General features: G+C 37.2%; 2 protein-coding genes across 3 annotated transcripts in view; one reads left to right on the plus strand and one right to left on the minus strand.

The window, feature by feature from the left end:
- Positions 1–229: 229 nt before the first annotated feature.
- On the minus strand, positions 230–4,491 carry Tsen54 (tRNA splicing endonuclease subunit 54). The gene is made up of 5 exons (XM_074089445.1): positions 4,305–4,491; positions 4,062–4,226; positions 3,555–3,702; positions 705–2,935; positions 230–451 (listed from the first exon to the last, which is right to left on the minus strand). The coding sequence occupies exons 1-5, from the start codon at positions 4,325–4,327 to the stop codon at positions 286–288; spliced, it is 2,733 nt and encodes a 910-aa protein (XP_073945546.1). The 5' UTR covers positions 4,328–4,491; the 3' UTR covers positions 230–285.
- Positions 4,492–10,485: 5,994 nt separating this feature from the next.
- ckn (CRK like proto-oncogene, adaptor protein) overlaps positions 10,486–20,573 on the plus strand; it is a 364,715-nt gene continuing 354,627 nt past the window's right edge. The window contains exon 1 of one of the 2 annotated variants that reach the window (XM_074089457.1): positions 10,486–10,932. Coding sequence is in view for 1 of the 2 variants with exons in the window: in XM_074089456.1 (XP_073945557.1) it covers positions 11,572–11,587 (16 nt within the window). In the remaining variant the exon portion in view is untranslated. Of the gene's footprint in view, positions 10,933–11,365; positions 11,588–20,573 lie in introns of those variants that run through there. The other variant, XM_074089456.1, reaches the window with a different exon arrangement.

The raw sequence follows: 20,573 nt of genomic DNA on the forward strand, positions 1-20,573 counted from the left end.
CGAATTTATGTATGTTTCTCTCAAAATAATTATAATGGTTTTAGGATGCAATCGCAAAAAGTAAGCTAACGAAAAATTTACCAATTAGAACACAGGGCGGTGTGAAGATGGGAGAATGTAGCCGTTTCGTTTGTACATTTTTCCTTGGCTAAGGTAAGGCATCCTCAATCTAGGGTTTAATATATCACCGTAACTGTTTAATGAAAATGTCTGAAATAAAAGACTTACCTAGTGAAATCAACAGTATTTTATTATTAACCTTTTAGTCAAGGAACCCGTAAAAAATCATGAAGAATTGCCAGTAGGCATGTAAATTGGTAATTCGGTGGCATTTATTTGAAGGTATGAAATTGATGCCGTGCCGACTATGGCGAATACAATGTTGACATCGTCGGTGTATTTGTGGTGATGTGTAGCGAAGTCTAGGGCGGTCGGAAATTTGGAAGACTCTCTGAAAAGTAAAGAACATGATTTTTTATTTGGGTTATGTTTACAGGAGAGTTTCAAATAGGTCTAGGGAAAACCTTCTGAACTATCGCGACGATTCATAGCAAAACACAATTTGTTTGGGAGTGTGTGATAAACGGGTTCAAGGTATAGGGAGTACCTGTAATTTGACTTTGGTGAGAATATAATATCGGTCTGAGATTTGGGGTAAGTAAATTATTGTTCTAGAGAAAAAGTTGAAGCAAAGGAATACTCACTCAATACATATGACCCTGAAGTGTGGCTTTGGCATGTTCGTTTTTTTGAAATTGGGCACATCTCTATTATAAACATCAAAGTCTATTCCAAAAGAGCATTCTTCTTTCACATCTTTATTATTCCTTATTATATTTAACTTTTTGAGCACAGATTGTAAGTCTGTACAATCTTCTGGTCTAACAATAGAGTTAAAATTTAAAGTGCTTTGGTTTTGTGAGTTTGCTTCGAATTTCTTAGCTGATTTTTCGCAAGACTGCCAGTAAGAAATTTTTGCATCTAACCAATTATCATATAAATGACCTTTCATGAATTCATACAGGAACTGTTCACTATGGTTCAAATAGTGGTTGTAAGTTTGGTTCTTCTGAATCACTTCAGCTCTTCCAAAGTCATTTTCAGATGGCAGCCAGTATTTGCTTACATTGCTTGTTAAAACTTCACTGTATTTAAAATGTTTTTTGGTAGTAGCATCTGAGTGACTGCAACCGGATTTTACAACTTCCTGCTGAGTTGTGGATGCATTTTGTTTTTCTGAAAGTTGTTTCAAGATATAAAACGGATTTCTTAACTTTCTGCTTTTTCTAGGTTTTGGAGCTACCTCAACGGCGCCCTCTGAATCAGAAGAAGCGATGACTATGTGCCTTCTATTAATTACTTCATAATTCATATCAACATAAATATCAGCGTTATACGATTTATTGAACGTTTTGATAGCTTTAGAAAGCGCTCTCCTATGTTGAGGAGATGATTCTTTTTTTTCTTCAAGCTCTTTTATCTTTAGTGCAAATTGTTTGAGGGCACTAAAGTTTTCATCAAATGAGCCATCTTCATCACACTTCCTTTTCTTTTTGGGGCTTATTTGATCATCATCATCTAAGTTGATAGTTTCTAAGATCACCTCATTTTCAAGCACATCAAGTTCTTCTGTCAGTTCTAACTTTGCCTTATACCTTTGGTTATAAGTCTGTATCAATCTATGTAAGGCCTGGATGTTCTCAACTTGAGTGTTGCCCATGTTAACCAAACTCTTCAATTTTAAAGCTAGACCTTTGATAGATTTCAGATGGTGGACCCTTGTATTATCTCCTTTCCTTTTTCTTGGTCTTCCAATTTCAGGGTTTCCAACATTTGGCATAAAAACGGGAGTAGGGAAACACCTGAAGAACTGTTGCATTCTTGGAAAAGCTTGAAACCTTAAAGGGAAACTTTGAAAAAATTGTCTTTGGAATGCAAAATTTAAATTGTAATTATTCCAGTAGTTAAATTGTCGAAAATGATTTGCTTGCTGGGGAAATCTAGGAAAAAACTGTGTACTCAAATTATTTTGGGCACTCTCATTGGATAAAGAACTTCTTATTCTTTTTACATGGCGTCCATTGACATCATCTAAACTGCTATAATTTTCTGAACTTGATGATGCAACAGGAATTACTTTTTTCAGTCGCAAATTTTCTAAATTCAAGACATAGGCTGTGTTGTTCAAAAATACATTTCTTGGTATCAATTGCTCTTCTGGGGCTTTAACAGTAACAATGTGTCTCTGGAAAAAATCTGGTACGTTTTCATCAAATGATTGATGAACTAACTTTGAATTACAAGGCCTCAGCTCTCTACTGTAAAGGTTTTGTAATTTGTGTTGTATAAATGCTGCAGAACCTGTACTGTCTATATCAACTGTGTTAATATCTCCATTGGTATTTTTATTTTTATTATTCTCATCACATATTCTCATACTTGAGCTAATTTCTACATCATCTTTGAAATTATTATGCTCCGTTTCTAATGACACATTTTCATCTTGTTTATCATCTTCATTATCCTTATCTATAACTATTTTTTCTTGGTTATCGTGCACATCTTTACTGATATTACTTTCATTGGCAATACTATTTAGAAAATTTTCTTTACGATCTAAGTCTTTGCCATCATCTATTGATTCACTGGTCTGCTGGTCTTTCATTTCATTATCTTGAGTTGTCTCTTTATTTAAATGATTACCAGTATTTTTCAATTTATTTGCCTGTTTTATATCTATTGGATCACTAGCTGTTGCATTTTCTTTTCCCATATTACTAATTGGGCAGTTACTGTATCTAAATACTTTGTATCCGAGCCTAGCAAGAGAAGCATATACTTTATATTGAACTAGTGAAATACTTTCACCAAGAAGTAAAGAGTATGCTTGTTGGATTGACACTGTCACTTCATTGTGTGTCAACTGAAGGCAATTCTGTGAATTAAACAAATGATCAGATACAAAATATTATATATATACACAAAATAAACTAGGTCTTTCTTCATCATCTCGGCCTGTATGTACTACTGTAGGTCTCTTCTGTGATTGGGAGGGCTTCAGCAGTAGTTCCCATTTAGACCCGGTGTGGACTGGGAACTTCACACACATATTGTTTTTATGTGCAGGTGTGTAGTACTTGTTTTCTCACTATGTTTTCTTTTACTACATTATCAGGCCTACGCATCTGTTCGAGACAAATTTCAGCGTGTTGCCTGTACACAACATCTTTGGTGGCTGACTACAAAGCTCATGGTAAATATTCAAATATAAATTTGCACAAAAAAAAAGTAATTCATTCATAAAATCACTAGGTCCAATACAAATAAAATAAGCAAAATAAAATTTGCACTAGAAAACTATTTTCAAGTACCTATTACACATTCAATATTTTTTTTTTGCTAATAGCTGCTATTTTTATTTCCATTTATTTCTTACTAGTGGTAACAGATTGAAATGGCTGCTCACTTATTCAGCACTACCTTAGCAAAATTCAGGTAGAAGCACAGTAACATGGACATAACTGAAACTGTACAAATAAGATCAAATTGCTTACTGATTCCATCAAAAACAATGCCTCCTCTGGTTTGATATACAAAATCTTCCCAATATTGTGACCAAGGTACTGCCAGTGGCTACCACTTTTTTGTGTTACTTCCGCTAGTTTTAGGTCCTCTCTCCATTGAGCATGGCTTACGGAACCCCTGCAAAATTTGAGGTAATAATAAAATTAATCAAAATGAAACAGAAATCTCAACTACCTTCCGCAAGATTGCTTGTTGTTAATGTCTAGCCTTATATTTACAAGCAAAGGTCCCCAAAAATACTTTTGCCCTCTTTTGAACAATTTTGTTGATATGGCACTGGTCAGTCTCACAGTCAGGCCAAATCTAATGACACTTCATATTTTAATATGTAAAAATCTATGAAACCATTAAGGCCGAGTATGTGGTATGCCAAAGAAACTCAACTCATGCACTCAAAAGCATAACCCTCTTGTCATTAATAGTTATAGAAATGAGACTGATGAAAAACATGTGATGAAATCGTAAAAATAACGCACCATTTTTCTATCCTTTCCGTTTCAACGAGATATTTTCTGGCCTCTAAAGCATTTTGGACCTGCTTTTGCTCCAACCAGGACCCATTCGGAAACACTTCCTTCAAGCCAAGTTCAGGTAGCGAAACACTGGCCTTCATTGCTCCCAGGGTAACTAGCTGCTCACCGCTAATGTGGAAAATAAATCGACCGATAAGCATAAACATTTTTCTCGCAATAATACCTGATTTTCGCCATTTAACTTACGAGAGCATCTTAAATTTCTCCATATTATAGCTTTTGGTCAGACTGACGGCATAAATAACAGCTTATAATATTTTTATTTACTTTACTAATTAGTATTATCACTCGTACCGACAATCCACGCACTACACCACGAAATCATAATAAAAAAAATGTGTGAAATAAAACTCGATATTTTCGACCGACACACACTGACATGACATTCACTTTTTTATCTATTCCGTCCGGATCGGAAAAGGCAAAGGGGTTTAGACGATAGATATGTTTGTGATGACGCTCGCAGGAGAGTGAACGGGACAAATTATTGAAAAAAAAAAAAGTATTTTTAACAGAAGTCAGTCAGTTTTGGAAAATGATAAACTTGGATTAATTACATTAAGTACTAGCTTTTGACCGCGGCTTCGTCCGCGTGAAATTCGGTTATCGCGCGCAATTTCCTCGGGAACTAAGCATTTTTCCGGGATAAAAAGTAGCCTATCCATACTGTACTTCCATACTATAATATACTATATATACTATATACTATATACTATATACTATATACTATATATATATATATATATATATATATATATATTATATATATATATATATATTATATATATATATATATATATATATATATATATATATATATATATATATATATTATATATATATATAATATTATAAATGCGAAAGTAACTCTGTCTGTCTGTCTGTCTGTCTGTTACGCTTTCACGCCTAAACCGCTGAACCGATTTTGATGAAATTTGGTACAGAGATAGAATAGACCTTGGGAAAGAACATAGGCTATCTTTTATCGCGAAAAAGAGGCTTTCAGGGGTTGAAATAGGGGATGAAAGTTTATATGGTGGAAGTTCGTAGCTATCGAAGATAAAACCATGAAACTTGGCATTTAGGCACTTAATCCATACTTTAATATTATAAATGAGAAAGTAACTGTCTGTCTGTCTGTCTGTCTGTCTGTCTGTCTGTCTGTTACGCTTTCACGCCTAAACCGCTGAACCGATTTTGATGAAATTTGGTACAGAGATAGAATAGACCTTGGGAAAGAACATAGGCTATCTTTTATCGCGAAAAAGAGGCTTTCCGGGGTTGAAATAGGGGATGAAAGTTTATATGGTGGAAGTTCGTAGCTATCGAAGATAAAACCATGAAACTTGGCATTTAGGCACTTAATAAGAAATAATTCTATATTTGTTTTAGCTTTTTTGAAAATTCGACGTGAGAGGGGATAAAATAGGAGATGAAAGTTTATACGCAAGGTCGTCATTATTGAAGATAAATCGATGAATCTTTATTAAACTTGCCATTTCGGCGCGTGAAAAGAGATAAATAGATAATTGTTCGCACGTTTTTTTTAATTCTTCCTGTGGGGGGGGGGGTTCCCTATTTCAATAGGGGATGAAAGTGTATATGAAAGATCGTCATTGTCGAAAATAAATCGATGGTTCTTTAAAACTTGGCATTTGGGCACGTGATAAGAGATAAATAGATATTTTTACGCGCGTTTTTAAAAATTCTTTCTGTGAGGGGTGAAATAGGGGATGAAACTTTATTTGGAAGATCGTCATTGTCGAAGATAAATCGATTGATCTTTATGAAACTTGGCATTTGGGTACTTATAAGAAATAAATAGATATTTGATCAAGCGTTTTTGAAAATTTTACCTGCGAGGGGATGTTAGCAGAGGAAATGATGCAGTGTTAGCAGAGCCTTCTAAGCTCATAAGCAAAATGTACGCAATGCGGGGTCATTTTAGATGGCTTATTGAAATAGACAGTCAGACATGAAAAATTATGATTTTCAGATTTTTCTTACTTATTGTGCTAAGAGCTACCTTTATGCAAAATTCCAAGTTTCTAGGACAGCCGGAAGTACCCTATAAATTTTTCTGTTAAGGCAATTTGTATGGAAACACCTTTTTAATGACTGTAGCTTTTGATTGCCTTGACTTAGAGGTTTGATTTTTTCACAGCTTACGGGACTATTGACCTGAGTTTAGGGTTTTAATTTCAGCTCGATACCTATACTCCGCGCGTTTATGAGATAAAGAGTCTTGACAGACAGACGGACGGAAGGACAGCAAAGTAATCCTATAAGGGTTCCATTTTTTCCTTTATGGTACGGAACCCTAAAAAACATTTGCTCTGGCGCTTTTCAAATTTCGACCTATTTACTTGAACTTATGAGGATGAAAGTTCTTAAGGAATTCCAAACAAATTACTACATATAAGTATATTTATCTGAAATATGTGTAGCTATGCTTAGTAAAAATGCCGTCTTAATTATAATCCTACCCTCCTGACTTACAATAAAGGACGTAAAGTGTCAAGAGTTTACTATGAAGAATAAGTACTTTTGTGTTGGCAGGGTAGAATACACGTCGTATTGATAAAATGTGGCTACCCACAAAATATTTATGTTTTACCAAAGAACATCGGATGGATGGATGTAAGGAAGAACAAAAAAAAAATAGTTTATATTTATAGCAATGTATTAAAATAGATTATTTTCGGTAAACCGTAGAAGTTTCTATAATATGCTATTATTGGCAGAATAGGTATCCTAAATAAATTAAATACTTCCCAAAATTACTATTCCACGCGGACGAAGTCGCGGGCAAAAGCTAGTATATTAGAAATGCGAAAGAAACAGTCTGTCTGTCAGTCGGTTACGCTTTCACGGCTAAACCACTGAATTGATTTTGATGAAATTTGGTAAGTACAGAGATGGTTTAGACTTTAGACTTTGGGAAAGAACATAATATCGCGAAAAAAGGCTTGCAGAGGTTGAAATGATGTATGTAAATACTTTTGTGTACATAAAACAAAAAAATAAACAACAAAACAAAAAAAGAGTACAAAGGCGAACTTATCCGTAAAAGGGATCTTTCAAAGGCAAATTAAATGATAAAAGATGGTGGTGATGATTATCACGATGAGGATGATAGTGGTGATGATGATGATTGCTGGTGATGATGATGATGGTGATGATGATATTGATGATGATGGTGATGGTGATAATGATGATGATGACGATTGGTTGTGATGATGATTATGAGATGATGATGATGATGGTGGTGATGATGATGATGATGAATCGAATATCTGAAAACTACGTATTTCCATGTTCAAACTAAAAATTCATAAAAAATAAGTTTACAACAGAGGCCTAATTCTTTTTGTATTGAATAGAGCATCTTTTACCTGGTACCGATAACTCAATACCGCGAAAGTGGTCCCTTTTGCCTGAGAACGACACATACGTAGGTATTTAATGTCAGCTATCGTAGGTAGTGGACTGTTTTTTACAGTTTTGAAGTAGAATAGCATTTTTAAATCACTAAGGGGCTGTTTCACCATCCATTGATTAGTGATAAGTGACGGTTAAGTGTGATGCCGTCTCTATTTGTTTTGTTCGAATAGACGGAGACGGCATCACATTTAACCGTCAGTTAACACTAATCAATGGATGGTGCAACAGCCCCTAAGTATAAGTATTTAATAGGGTAAGAAAATAGAGTGTCTCAATGCGATAATAGAGTACGACAACCCTCGATATAAATCAGTAGAAAACGGCTGAAAAAGAAACTAAAATATTTCTTATCCATCAAAAACTCATCGGAATTGGATCAGCCACTTCATAAATTTACAAATTTCGATGTTTTTGTGCAAGAAAAGTGTATATTTTGTAAAATATTAAAACACAGAAGATTTCGTTAGACACTTTTACTAAGGTCCTAGGTACTTTTACTAAAGTCTAAGGACACTTTTACTCTTAGATAATTTCATATTTTACAATTAAAAATAATAAAACGCAGAAGAATGCTTTACACAGAATTTATATTTTGCAATTTCTGCCATAGATGGCGCTATGGTCTTTGGTAATTAAATAAGTTTTACCTTGCGTGCGACAGAGTAACAAAAATTAAATAGAGGTTTAATTTCACGTACCACGCAAAAGGTTGGGTTAGCAGTGATGCATTTAAACTTTTCTGCTAAAAAATCATTAATGAGGGTTTTTCGACAGGCGATATATCGCTAGATGGCGTTAGTATCGTGAGGTCCATTTGATATTTCAGTCTTGCTTGCGATTGGCTCATATAGTTCTTTTTAACCAATCACGAACGCGAAGCAAACAAATGCCAAATGGACCACACGATACTAACGCCATCTAGCGATATATCGCCTTTTGAAAAACCCTCATTGTACTAAAGTTGTAGTTGTACTATTACCTGTGCTATCCAAACTAATTTTATAAATGCAAAAGTGTGTGTGTTTGTATGTTTGTCCGTCTTTCACGTCGAAACGGAGCGACGGATCAACGTGATTTTTGGCATAGAGATAGTTCATGGGTGAAGACCAAAAAGTTGCTCACCGTTAAAGCTGCGTTACCAGGTAGGTAGGTAGGTAGTTAAGTTAATTTTCATTAACTTTTTCCATTGTGACATCTTCCACTTTTTCCATTTTCGTGTCACAACGCAAAATATTAATAGTAATTATAAATAACTGCTAACGCAGCACGGTGGTAACGGTGAGCAATTTTTTGGTCTTCACCCTTATGGGCTCGAGAGTGACATAGGCTACTTTTATCCCGGAAAAATGCACAGTTCCCGATGGAACAGCGCGTGATAACCAAATTCCATGTATTTTAGTGCGATAAAAGTCGTGTTCAACGTAACATAATATCACGTTTTTTAACACACAAATGTAAGTTTAAAAATTAAGAAATTAGTACTTTAAAGTTGAATATTTTGCAAACAAATCACTGAATCGAGAAATCGTTTTAGCAACCCCCTAATGGTTTGGTTGGACCTATCCAACGATACGAAAAAAAACATCCCCACTTTACGTCTATGGGAGGTAGGTACACTAAACAATTTTTTTTAAATATTTTATTGTACCATTTGTCGGCATAGTTTACTTATATATTCGTGCAAAATTACAGCTTTCTAGACTTGATAGTCCCTCAGCAAAGCCGCGGACGGACAGACAGACAGACAGACAGAGACATCGCGAAAGATCGCGCCATCGTGTAAGGGTTCCGTTTTTGTCATTTTGGCTACGGAACCCTAAAAATACCAAGGCTTTCCTATAAATTTTCATACAGAGGCCATTAATTAATTCTAGTACAATTAATAATTATAGTCAATACTTTACTTTTTTATAACTATTACTTAAAATCGCTCCGTAGCAACAAACAATTGGGTACCCGCTACACAGTTCGATAACAAGATCATATTATTATGCTATAATAGCAAATCTACAATGTAACGTTCAAAGATAGGTATTGTTCGTCGTACTCGATAGTCATTGCAGACAACAATTCAATTGAGAACTATCCGCCGAGAAAATGGAGTAAATTCTACGCGACTGCCTCGCTCACTGCCTTACTAAATCGACTAAACTAGTAAACTATTAAATTATCCTCTATCGCGACATTGACTGAAACAATTAACAGTCTCTCCTGCTAAATGAGAATGATTCCTTTCGATACTTAGTAAGTAAACAAGAACATGAGACTCTCGGATTTAGTAGGGTTATACGAGTTGTAACGTAGGCTACACAGCTGTAGACTCGCGTAGTAGCTACGATGTAGCTACGACGTAGCGTAGCATGCCTGACAGCTATCGATTAGTGTCCCGGAATCACACGAAGGCAGCCGATCACACACGAACGCCCCCGACGACGCCCGAGCGTCCATACATAGCGGAAGTAATGAAATGTACAGAAAGATATGAACCGGAAAAATTGTCGTCTTTTTCTTCGCATCGCGTCTTATCCGGGACCCGAGGTTCCCTTTATCTGTTTGTCCTTTCAACGAAATTTTTTGTTCACGTTACATATGGTTGCTGCATGCAAATAAAAGGCAAAATAGTTAAGAAACTACATAAATAGTAAAAAGTTTTGTATGGGGGCTAAGTGCTAGTTAAACTGTAAAAGCTCTTAAATGGGAGGGCGTCATTAAACTTGAAGCTAATTGGCTGTAGGTACTCGAGAGTGCTCGAGTATGTCGCTGGTAACGTTACGACCGCAGTCCTCGAGGGCTGGAAGCGATTTAACGTATTGTAATACGAGGCGCCGCCCCCGACCTCCCCTTATAGTCGGGGCTTTACCATAGCTCAACGAAATAGTCGTTCGTTCACGCACGCTTCCAACGCCGGCCGGCATCGATTTTAATCCTCAAAAAATTTAAAATTGGAATCTTAAGCTCAAAATTTCCATTTCTAAAAACAAAAAAACGGTCTACGACAGTGTATTAAAACCTGCCAGTGTACTAAGTATTTACGATTTTTACGATATATTTTGACGTGAACGCTTGCAGCTGACTTCAGGTGCGTCTAATGGGGTGATGGATAGTGTTATCGGTTGTTGTTTGCAGTAAAACATGCTTTAATTGTGTTCATAGAATTAGCTTCAGTGGAAAACCCGATACGAACGACTGTACTATAGATCTGTTATGGTTTTATGTGAACGAGTTCGATGCATTTTTCTGCACCGAAGGCGTTAGACATTTCTGTGTGTTGTTCTATATTTGGAAAATAATTAGCTAAAGTGAGGCGATGTTTACGAATCCTAAAGTGCACGGTGCCGGCTGAAAGTGTTTTGGATTCGAGATATTTAAGGTAAGATATTGTTTAAGTAATTTTCTGCGGATTTAATCATCTACAAAGAAGTGACTTTATTCATTTTTCTATATAGATTATTAGATTTATTAGAACATTGAGCCTTACAAAAAAGAGATTGCAGACATATTTTGACCTCAGTTTTATGTAGAAAATAACTAGTAGTAAATAAAGTTTTAATGTTTGCAATTAATTAAAAATGTAATAATAGTAAATTAAATAGTCTAGCTGAAATGACCATTAGAGAAACTTTGAAACGGAAAACTAAAAAAAACTGAAAAAGGCTGAAAATGATCATGAAAGAAAATGTAAACAGACGTTAGACATTGAAAAGCACGCCATCTATTATAAAAGATAGGCAACTTTAAGTACCCTCGTCCGCCGCAGCGAGCAGCGCCAAAGTGTCAGCCGGCAACACTGCAGTCACGCCGCGTTGACGCGCGCCGCTACTCGCGTAGGCGTAAATCGCTTCGTGATAAACAATATTATGTTTTCATCCTTATCAACAGAATAGTTCCAAGTTAACAATAGTGATCGCCGAAATTACACGTTTAGTGTTGCTAGTGGTTAAATGAGAGTGCGTCTGTGTGTGTGTTTTGTTGTTGGCGAGGATTTTGGCGGTGCAAGGGGTCTGCCGGCATGAGGAAAATAAACGGTGAGGGACGGATGCAGCGAGAGGTCGTAAGAAACTTGAAGCATGCGAGTTTCGACGCGATAAACGCTCAATGTAGATAAGAGACGTGTACCTATTGACTTAAGTAACCCGGTTTTGGAAGATAAAGATTGAGAAAAGTGTGCAAAATATGGTAACGTTGCGCCGGTTGCAAAGTGGTCGTTGAGCTTCATTGAAAGCGATAGGGCGATTAAATACCAACCGAGGGTCGATTTACCTTTTATAAAAATTATGCCCCCAACAAGACAAGTCACGCTTTAATTTCCCATCAAGTAGGTATCAATGAATTCAAACCATAAATTATACTTGCATGTACTTTTTTATCAATCATTTGCTGCAACTTTTGGACAGAAACGAGTCCCGAGTCTTCCTACCAACGTTTGGAAGAGGAAGATAAAAAAGTTATTATGTCTCGAAATAGCGTTGCTCAACAGAACGACCGAAATCATTAACCGTAGCAGATCCCATACAAATGGCCCATAAACGTAAGCCGACAATGTTTGATGGGTCCTCCCGTGTCGATTACGAAACCGTCTAGGCCACAAGTCGAGGCGAGACGACATCAAAACGCTAAATTTATAATAATAAAATAATTGATCACACGGCAATTATGTAAAACACCTTGGAATTAATAAAACGCCTTGAAAGTTGATTCAGATGTAGACTCAATAACATTTCGAGAATCCGACGCATTGGGAGGCCGGCACACGGCAGTGGCAAGATTTATTGTTTAATGATTGCGACAGACAGCACGGAACATCTATTTGTTTTAATAACACGCACCAACGAAGACACGTTAGACGCCATCCGAGCCATTGTTGCGATGTTCAATTAAATCATTCAGAACATATGAAGAGTCGTATTTCACTCGTGTGAAGTGACGTGTTTGACACTAACAAACAGTGTTGAGGTTCTAACCCATTTTACAAGGAATTCCGTGTTATTATAACAAAGCTGAAGTATTCCTCTGTTGTGCGAACGTCAAACTTGCGGCAGTTTTACGATGCGAAGATATTATTATGATGAGGCGGGCAGAGGTCGACGGCCCAGCTTAGTTAATATGCCTGCACGGCGCGGGGAATATCAAATAAACACTCGTTTCGTTTCATCTCCAGTATCGGCGATGCACTTCGTAGCCTTGCACTTTGCGTGTGTGTTTAACTGCTCACTATAGGCGGAGGTTGCCGGCACAATCCCTTCCCGTCTATAAGCAATGTATAACTGGAAAAAACTCGAGCGATACCTAATAAGTTTTTATTGAAATGTCGCGCGGCGGTGCTTTAATTAAAACATTTAATATCTGTCGTTATTTATCACGGCTTAATTGAGTTATAGTCAGCAATACTTTGGTAAATGTAGTCTCATTAACGGCGGTATCCATTACGTGTGGGGGGCCATGTTCTGTTTGAAATACAAGTTCTGTACCTAAACGCATCTAACGCAGCCTTGGGCTGAAAAACCTGTTGTTATAATACTTATTGTCTCGTTTTTGGCTTGCCCACGTGTTTAACTATTCATTAGTAAACCAATTTAAAGCAATCATACGTCCAATAGACGGTAATGTCTCTATTGATTTTGCCAGCGGTTCGGAACAGCACTTCAATATTGACAATGAGAGGTAGTTTAGATGCTACTACGTGCCCTGAGAGTTGATGAGCTCCTACGTGACACTCAGTTCATTGCTCCAGTTTTTTACCGCTTGATCTTGTGAATGAGTTTACAGACCTTGGCCCGAGGATTTCGGACTTACACGATTTATGTCTAGAAAAACTCGGCGCGTGTCAAAATATAGCTTACTGCTTCATTGCTTTTTGCGAGTGTACGTATTAGTTGTATGGCAGTGGCAGTTAATTAAATATTACGTTGTACACCCGTCAGTGGAAAAAGATAATGTCAGGATGAATTTGATATCAATTTGAAGCCGTAAATCATTCAATGTGAAACCAATGCGTAACAAGGCATTGGCGCGATGTCTGACTGCTAGATTTTAATACGGCACATTAGCAGTAGTTGTGGTTGTGACGCGCGTGAATGCCATGCTGATTGAAATGGCGCGTTTGTCACAAATTGTCGCTCCATTTCCTATGTGATCCGCATACAGATATAAAAACTAGATGGAAAGTTTTTTTAGAATCTCACTGTCAATGTTTATGTATTGATCCGATTATTGTGATCTCTAAGCGTCTTCGCCTTCTTTACTTCAGTTTCCGAAGAATTTAATCCTGTATTTCACACGTTAATGAAGTTAGCGTCATTTATATTCTAAATCTAAAGCGCAGGTAAACGCGTCTGCTCTCCGTGGGGTGGTGTGATATATTCAGGACCCATTTAAATATTCTCAAGGGTGATAAGGGGAAGGGATGCGTACCGGTTAATCAAGTAACGTGATCCATTTATCTGGAGCACTCTTGATATGGTGTTGCTGCTGAACCTCGGAATATTGTAGGCTTATTTAGGGCGGAGATTTAGAGCAACAACGGAAGTGGGTATAACCCGTCTAGCGGATAATACGTTTCTATTAAGAGGATGTGTGCTTAAAATACGAGCATGAGATTCAATTGCAGCTACTGAATAAATTGAAGATCAAGTTCAAGTGGATGACGCAATGGAACGAGCAACATTGAAGACTAGTTTTTATCGCGTATATCTTGTATATATTGGATTTACAATCAATGAAGGTCTTGTGAATGTTGCTGTGGTTAAACTTCCGCAATTGTTGCCATAGCCAAGTTTCCTCCAAGTGTTTGAATTGGATCGATGGCAATGCAGTGAAATGGGAAGCAGGCTCGGTGCTGCATTTTGCCTCGTTTTACTGCATTCGATCTATTTACGGTTTTATGAACGGCGATAAAGCCGGGCGCGTTGAACCGTGCGCCGGTGCAGGCCCCAATACCAATAGATACGTCTGCATTTAAATTGACGTTTTGTATATTTTTCTGAACCGAGTTCATTAGGTTTATTTTATTTTTTTCCGTTGAAGCATTCCTAGTTTGTAGAATGTTGTCGCTTAAAATGACTTCTGCTATATTTTTACATCTCATACCAGAAATGTTATTGCATTTCTAAGTTTTAGTTAGCTCTGATTATATCACTTCAATCACAGGGTAGCTTCATGGTAAGTATAGGTATGCACCAAATTTAGAAACAGTTTATTACTAGATGCATAACAGCTACGTCGTAGTCGTATTCGTACAAAACTCCCTCTCCTACACTTCCACATGAATCAATGAAAATATTTTTTGATGAAGACCTAGCTGAGGCGTTTCACTGTGAGTGAATTCAAACATGATTCCAATAAGAATAGTTTCTGTATTATTCTAGCTTTACAGTTAATGAGTTAACTAGTCACGATCACGATCTCAAGGCTGTGATTACAAATGCTAAGTTGTAGTTTTTGACGGACCAAAGCGAAGGAGGTTGAGTCTATGCTTCTTTGGCTATAAGTAAGCTTCATTGAGTAGTTTGGTTTTGGTAATGGTTTTTCTATTGGATAGGGCAGGGTATACCGCAAAGTTAATCTCATTAATTTAAATAAAATATCACTACCATTGGAAATTTCTAGCTACTGAATTGTTCTGTTCATCGATTGTTCTCTGTAAAAATAGTCACGTTTGTGATAGTTATATCAACTGACATTAAACTATAATAGAACTTTTGTTTTTATTACTAGGTACCTATTACTTTTCTTTATATATAGTCTAGAAATTTTTAATATTGAAATTACATGTTACGACTTTATGCTCAGACGACCAAGTACAATGATCGATTCACTTCACTACCGCTATCTTCCTGGCGACATCTATTGAAGTGTCAGAAAAGCAATATTGATCATATCACAGCAGCCATATTGTCGGAGGACCATAAAATATAGTCGCCATAAAATGAAGATATCTGAAACAGAATTCTGGAGCCCACGCCAATTGATTGAGATTGCGAAGTATCGGATTACTATAAATAAAGATAATGGTTTTAAGACTTAAAGATGGATCAATTTCAAGAAACTTTTTTATAAATTAAACTTGGAAAGTAAGTAGGAATACCTAAGTATACTCGTGCCAAAGAATTTATTATAAAAGGAATAGAAAAGTTTTTATTTGGATTTCCTTGCAGAATTGATGTTACTTGTTTTTTGACCTCCCATTATTACTGTGCAGATGCGCTCATGGTTGTTGTGAAGAAAATGGTTCATTTAAGTTTGGTTTCGTTTTCTTTCATGGTTGTGTTGAAGTGTAGAAACATTACCATGTCTAAGGGAAAATAAATTATTTATTTCATTTAAATGATTCTACGTGTCTTCTATTCTTAATGATGTACATTATGTATTGAAGCAATTTCTTTGTAATCTATGTGGTTCACTTCCATTGTCTAAGTTACGAAACTCAACCCATTAACACGGCTAATCCAACACTAAGCTCAGGTAATCGGTTAAACCACTCCAAATCCAGTTTAACTAACAAATTATCACATGGGATTCCTGGCGGCGTGTGTTCTCCGGAAGTGACGTCATAAGAATGGCCCCACGCGCGCTTCCGGTCCACAGCCTTCACCTAAAAGGCTGTTGATAGCTCTTGTTTAAATTTAGAACAGACTTGGCTTTGTAACTTGTTTTTGCGACGTATGCTTCGCTTTTAAGTTACATATAAGATCAGGAGTTCTACTACCAAGTTCGAAATTCGAAGTTGATATCATACTGACCCTCTCACTCTTTTATTAAATATTATTGGCGTGAGTGGAAGAAGGCACGATATTAATTTCGGATTTCTAACTTCGTATTATAAGTCAAGGTTTTTTCGGATTTTGTAAGGGAAGTCACTCTCTTGCGAAGATATATTGACGGAATTTGCAGAAAATAAAATTGTGAGAAAGAAAGAAAGAAAACAGAAAAAAAATACTCAAGTCACGAAATAGTTCCTCAATATAAATTGAAAGAAAAAAACAAATTGTAAACAAATTATTATTATTTGTCATATTATTAATTATTGAAATTATTAGTAAATTTATAAATTATATTGTATTAGCATAAGCAGTCGAGAACCTAATATGATATTGTGTCTGAAACTCTCCGTTATAATTTGCTCTTTATTTTTGATATGTAATATCAAGGACCATAAATACCACATGGATTTAGTTGTCATTGAGTCAATCTGATATTTTGTAAAGAATCGGAGAAACTTTTTTCCCATTAATGCTCAAGTATATCCGTTGGTTTTTTTATCTTATTAAGCCGTTATTAAATGAAAAGACGTTTTGGAACAAGGTTTATACTGTAATCTTGCCGAGAGAACTTTCTTTTCTGGTTTAAACCACATGTGCATACAAGGCATACGCTACGCGTAAACAATAATTTAAACATCCACTAACTTAAACTTGTGGTGGGGCTTAATTCTTGAACTTATTTCAGTAGCTGGTGGTAGGACCTTGTGCAAGGTCCGCACGGATTGCTACCGCCATCTTGCTCGCTAATCCTGCCGTGAAGCAGCTTGTGTTTCGGCGTGGAGAGTAAGGCAGCCGGTGTAATTACTGGCACTTGAGGTATCCCATCTTAGGCCTCTAAGTTGGCAACGCATCTGCAATACCCCTGGTGTTACAGATGTTTATGGGCGGTGGTGATCTCTCACCATCAGGAGACCCTCGTGCTCGTTTGCCATCCAGTCGAATAAACAAGAAAAACTGATTTTAGAAGATGCAATCAAGAAAGTTTTACAACCGTTCACCTTGCTCCGCTATCACACGTTGTTCTTTGATATGGATCTCTGCAAATCAACAAAAACGGTATCTGTTAATGCGCTAGGTAATTGAATACAGTATCTAACAAAGGTCTACGAATATAATTAAAAGACATCGCATAACCTCCGCCAAACCGGATTGTTTTGAGCAAAACGACAAAAACACGAATTTGAATTTCGCAACGGCGGAGCGAGTTTCCGAATAATTTGGCAAAAAACGTCGCATAGCTCTAGACAAAAGAGGGGAATAAAAACGCCTTTGTTATATCCCTAAAGTATCCCTGGAATGATGAGAGGATAAGTCCGGGGTAGACTTTGATTTAAGAATTCTTACCCATTCTACACAATCGTAGATATCCTTGTGCCTAAGCGGTGTTTTGGATCGTGATACTAATCCAAATTTAACATTTATTAAAACTGTCAACGGTTTGTGTTTAGTGCAGATTTTGAAAAGCGTCAGTAATTCGACTAACGTGGATACATCTCACGATTCCATAGCTCAATAACCGCGGTAGCATAGTGGTTTGACTTACGAACTTACACATTTTAGTTGTTCCAAATATGTGCCTAATCAAACTACGCTTTAAACGAATTAACTAAATATGAGCTTTTGCGATGAAGGAAACAAACCCTTCGAGCCTGCCGGTATGCGTGAAGTTCTTTTGAGTCTTTGACATTCCTTTGACACGTGTCTTTACCTTCTGTAGAAGACATCGGATTGTACTTATTAAACCGTACTGGACCTGCGTGATGAAACAGACGGATACGAATTGCAACTGATAATGATGGGCAAAGTGGCAGGCAAAAGATCAGTGGGTCGTAGGAAGAAATCGTGGCTACGCAATATCCGGGAATGGACGGGAGTTAAGAGCGCCGCAGAGCTTTTGAGAGACTGGCAAAAAGATCGAATGACATATACGGAGTTGACTGCCAACCTTCACTAGTTGTAAAGGCACTTGAAGAAAGAGAGAGAGAGAGAGAAAGGACCTGCGTGTGGACTACAGCCCAAGCTCTCTCTAAATAGAGATGAGTTCTATGTCCAGCAGTAGAAAACATATATTCTAAAAGTCGCTACAATCTTAAGAGAGTGGCCAATGGCCATGGTTGTCGGATGCTTGCTCGTCCATCCAGTCGAATAAAAAAAAAATGAGGGTCGGTAGTGAACTCTTACGGCGACTTTCTTGGGAAAAGATTTTGGCTGTTTTCCCCTGTCCTTCCGAAAAGCTATAATGACTTTTCTGACCAATACAACAACATTAGATACAAGTTAGGTACTCTTAGTAAGTTACGTACATACATTGATATAACTGCTTAGCTGTTCCACACCGTAGCGGCATAGTTACGAACGCTAAGTATCCTTTAATTGATGGGTAACTATCTATTCTCGAGAGGGAAGCCAGATTAGCGATATATCTCCCCAAGTTCAGACGCGATCGGTTCATTATAAAGGCGAAGTTTGCCGAGGCAATACTAGCCCAGACAAACCAGTACGCTACTGTTAGCGCAATTCGATCGCTTAAGCGTAACGGGCCGCGGCGCGACGATCATCATCATCATCACATCAGCCCTAGCCTAGGACGTCCACTGTTGGATATAGGCCTCCCTGTAAACCTCTGTGGCTTCGATTGGAAGCGGCCTGCATCCACCAGGTCATCCGTCCATCACGTTGACGCGACAATAGTTTTCTCTATTCATTGCGTATCCTGTCAGCAGGGCTACTAGGAAACTCGAAACTCGAAGTTCGTACCGTCCCTCTCGCTCCCGTATTAAATAGTACAAGTGTCAGAGGGACCGCACGACACGAACTTCGAGTTTCGAGTTTCGTAGTAGCCCTGCTGGTACTACGTACTACTACTATTACTACGACTAGGAGGTAGGTAGGTGTACTGGTACTGTATGGCGGTCGTCCCAACCGCGCAATGACCCGGGGAAAACACTCGCCGCTCCGGTCTGCGCGCTCGCCTTGCACTCGCGGAGAGTCGTGGCAGAGTCAAAGAGTTGAGAGTTTAGCTGCATGTTTGTTTGAAACTTACTTGCTGAAAATCTGTTTTTCTATAAACAAAATGGTTTGAAATAAGTTTTTGTTAAAAAGATATTTCCGTACAAAAAAAAATAAGACGTTTATGCTGCAAGTAGGCCATAAAGGGCTCTTTTAAAAAAAAAGTGGTTGTACGAGGATTTCGAGGTCATTCTAATTACTACTACTGGGTGAAATTCTACTGGCAAGATAATAATATATTCTTAACACACATACATGCAAAAATTGCTACATTTAACGATTGAGCTCCACAGAAAACCAGTGTTACTGCACATAATGTGTGGCAACTGGCAACACATGCTGAGCGGAGACCCTTTTTGGTATCCTGTCGTGTCACCATGTAATCCAGTTTTAGTGCTAGTTTTAGTCTTATTATTGTAAGATGATGGTACTTATGGAGCCAAAATAATCTATCTTCCTTTCTTTCTTTCTTTCAAAAATTTCAAAATGAATACCTGAAAGCTTTCAAAAAGAGCACACTGTAAACAAACCGAAAATTATTAATCTAGTCCAGACTTTTTCATTTAGCATCTACTATGTAACTATCCTTGAAGAATGGCTTTTGCTTATTTGACTAACATGTCCGACTACTAGTTTAGTATACATTAAAAACAAAAGAAGCAAGAAATAGATGTAACTAATGCAACAAAAATCGACACTGGTTTATTTGAAACTTCTACGAAACACACAGGATTTCCTTTGCGTTACTTTTAGCGTTTTACATTGTAAGCCGAACATAGGAAATGCAACTCGGCCAGAAACAATATTGGCCGATACGGGGTTATAGGTACTTACACAATATACGCTTTGCAACTTCATATGGCTTAACACGATGAAAACAATAGTGGAAACTTGTCGAACAACTTCATGATGTTGCTGATTAGGTATTTCATAAAATGGTTGTATATCATTGTACCCAAAAAACAAAAACGTTTCTTGCATGGAACCTCCTTTGTTTACATGTAGGTAAACATACTTTGAGAAAATTTCAAGTGTTCACCTTTAGGGTAGGCCTAGGGTCCAAAAGATACAGCATTGTATAGACAGCGGAGGGTTATTAATAGGAATGAAACTCTAAAAATTGGCCAAGTGTGCCAACAAATTTGAAGTTATGACAAAATATAGGTATGTACTCGTACTCTAAACGGCCGTACCTTTAAAATGTCGTGTCTTTGCAGAGCCCTGATCTAAGCAAAATGTACGC

The sequence above is a fragment of the Choristoneura fumiferana genome, chromosome 6 (genome assembly GCF_025370935.1).
Source record: "Choristoneura fumiferana chromosome 6, NRCan_CFum_1, whole genome shotgun sequence".
Lineage (NCBI taxonomy): Eukaryota > Metazoa > Arthropoda > Insecta > Lepidoptera > Tortricidae > Choristoneura > Choristoneura fumiferana.

Coding starts and splice junctions, on each gene's coding strand:
- Tsen54 (XM_074089445.1), bottom strand. CDS start 4,327: ATGGAGAAATTTAAGATGCTCTC. Junction 4,227..4,304: donor GAGAAATTTAAGATGCTCTC/GTAAGTTAAATG, acceptor TTTCCACATTAG/CGGTGAGCAGCTAGTTACCC. Junction 452..704: donor TTCAGGGTCATATGTATTGA/GTGAGTATTCCT, acceptor TTTACTTTTCAG/AGAGTCTTCCAAATTTCCGA.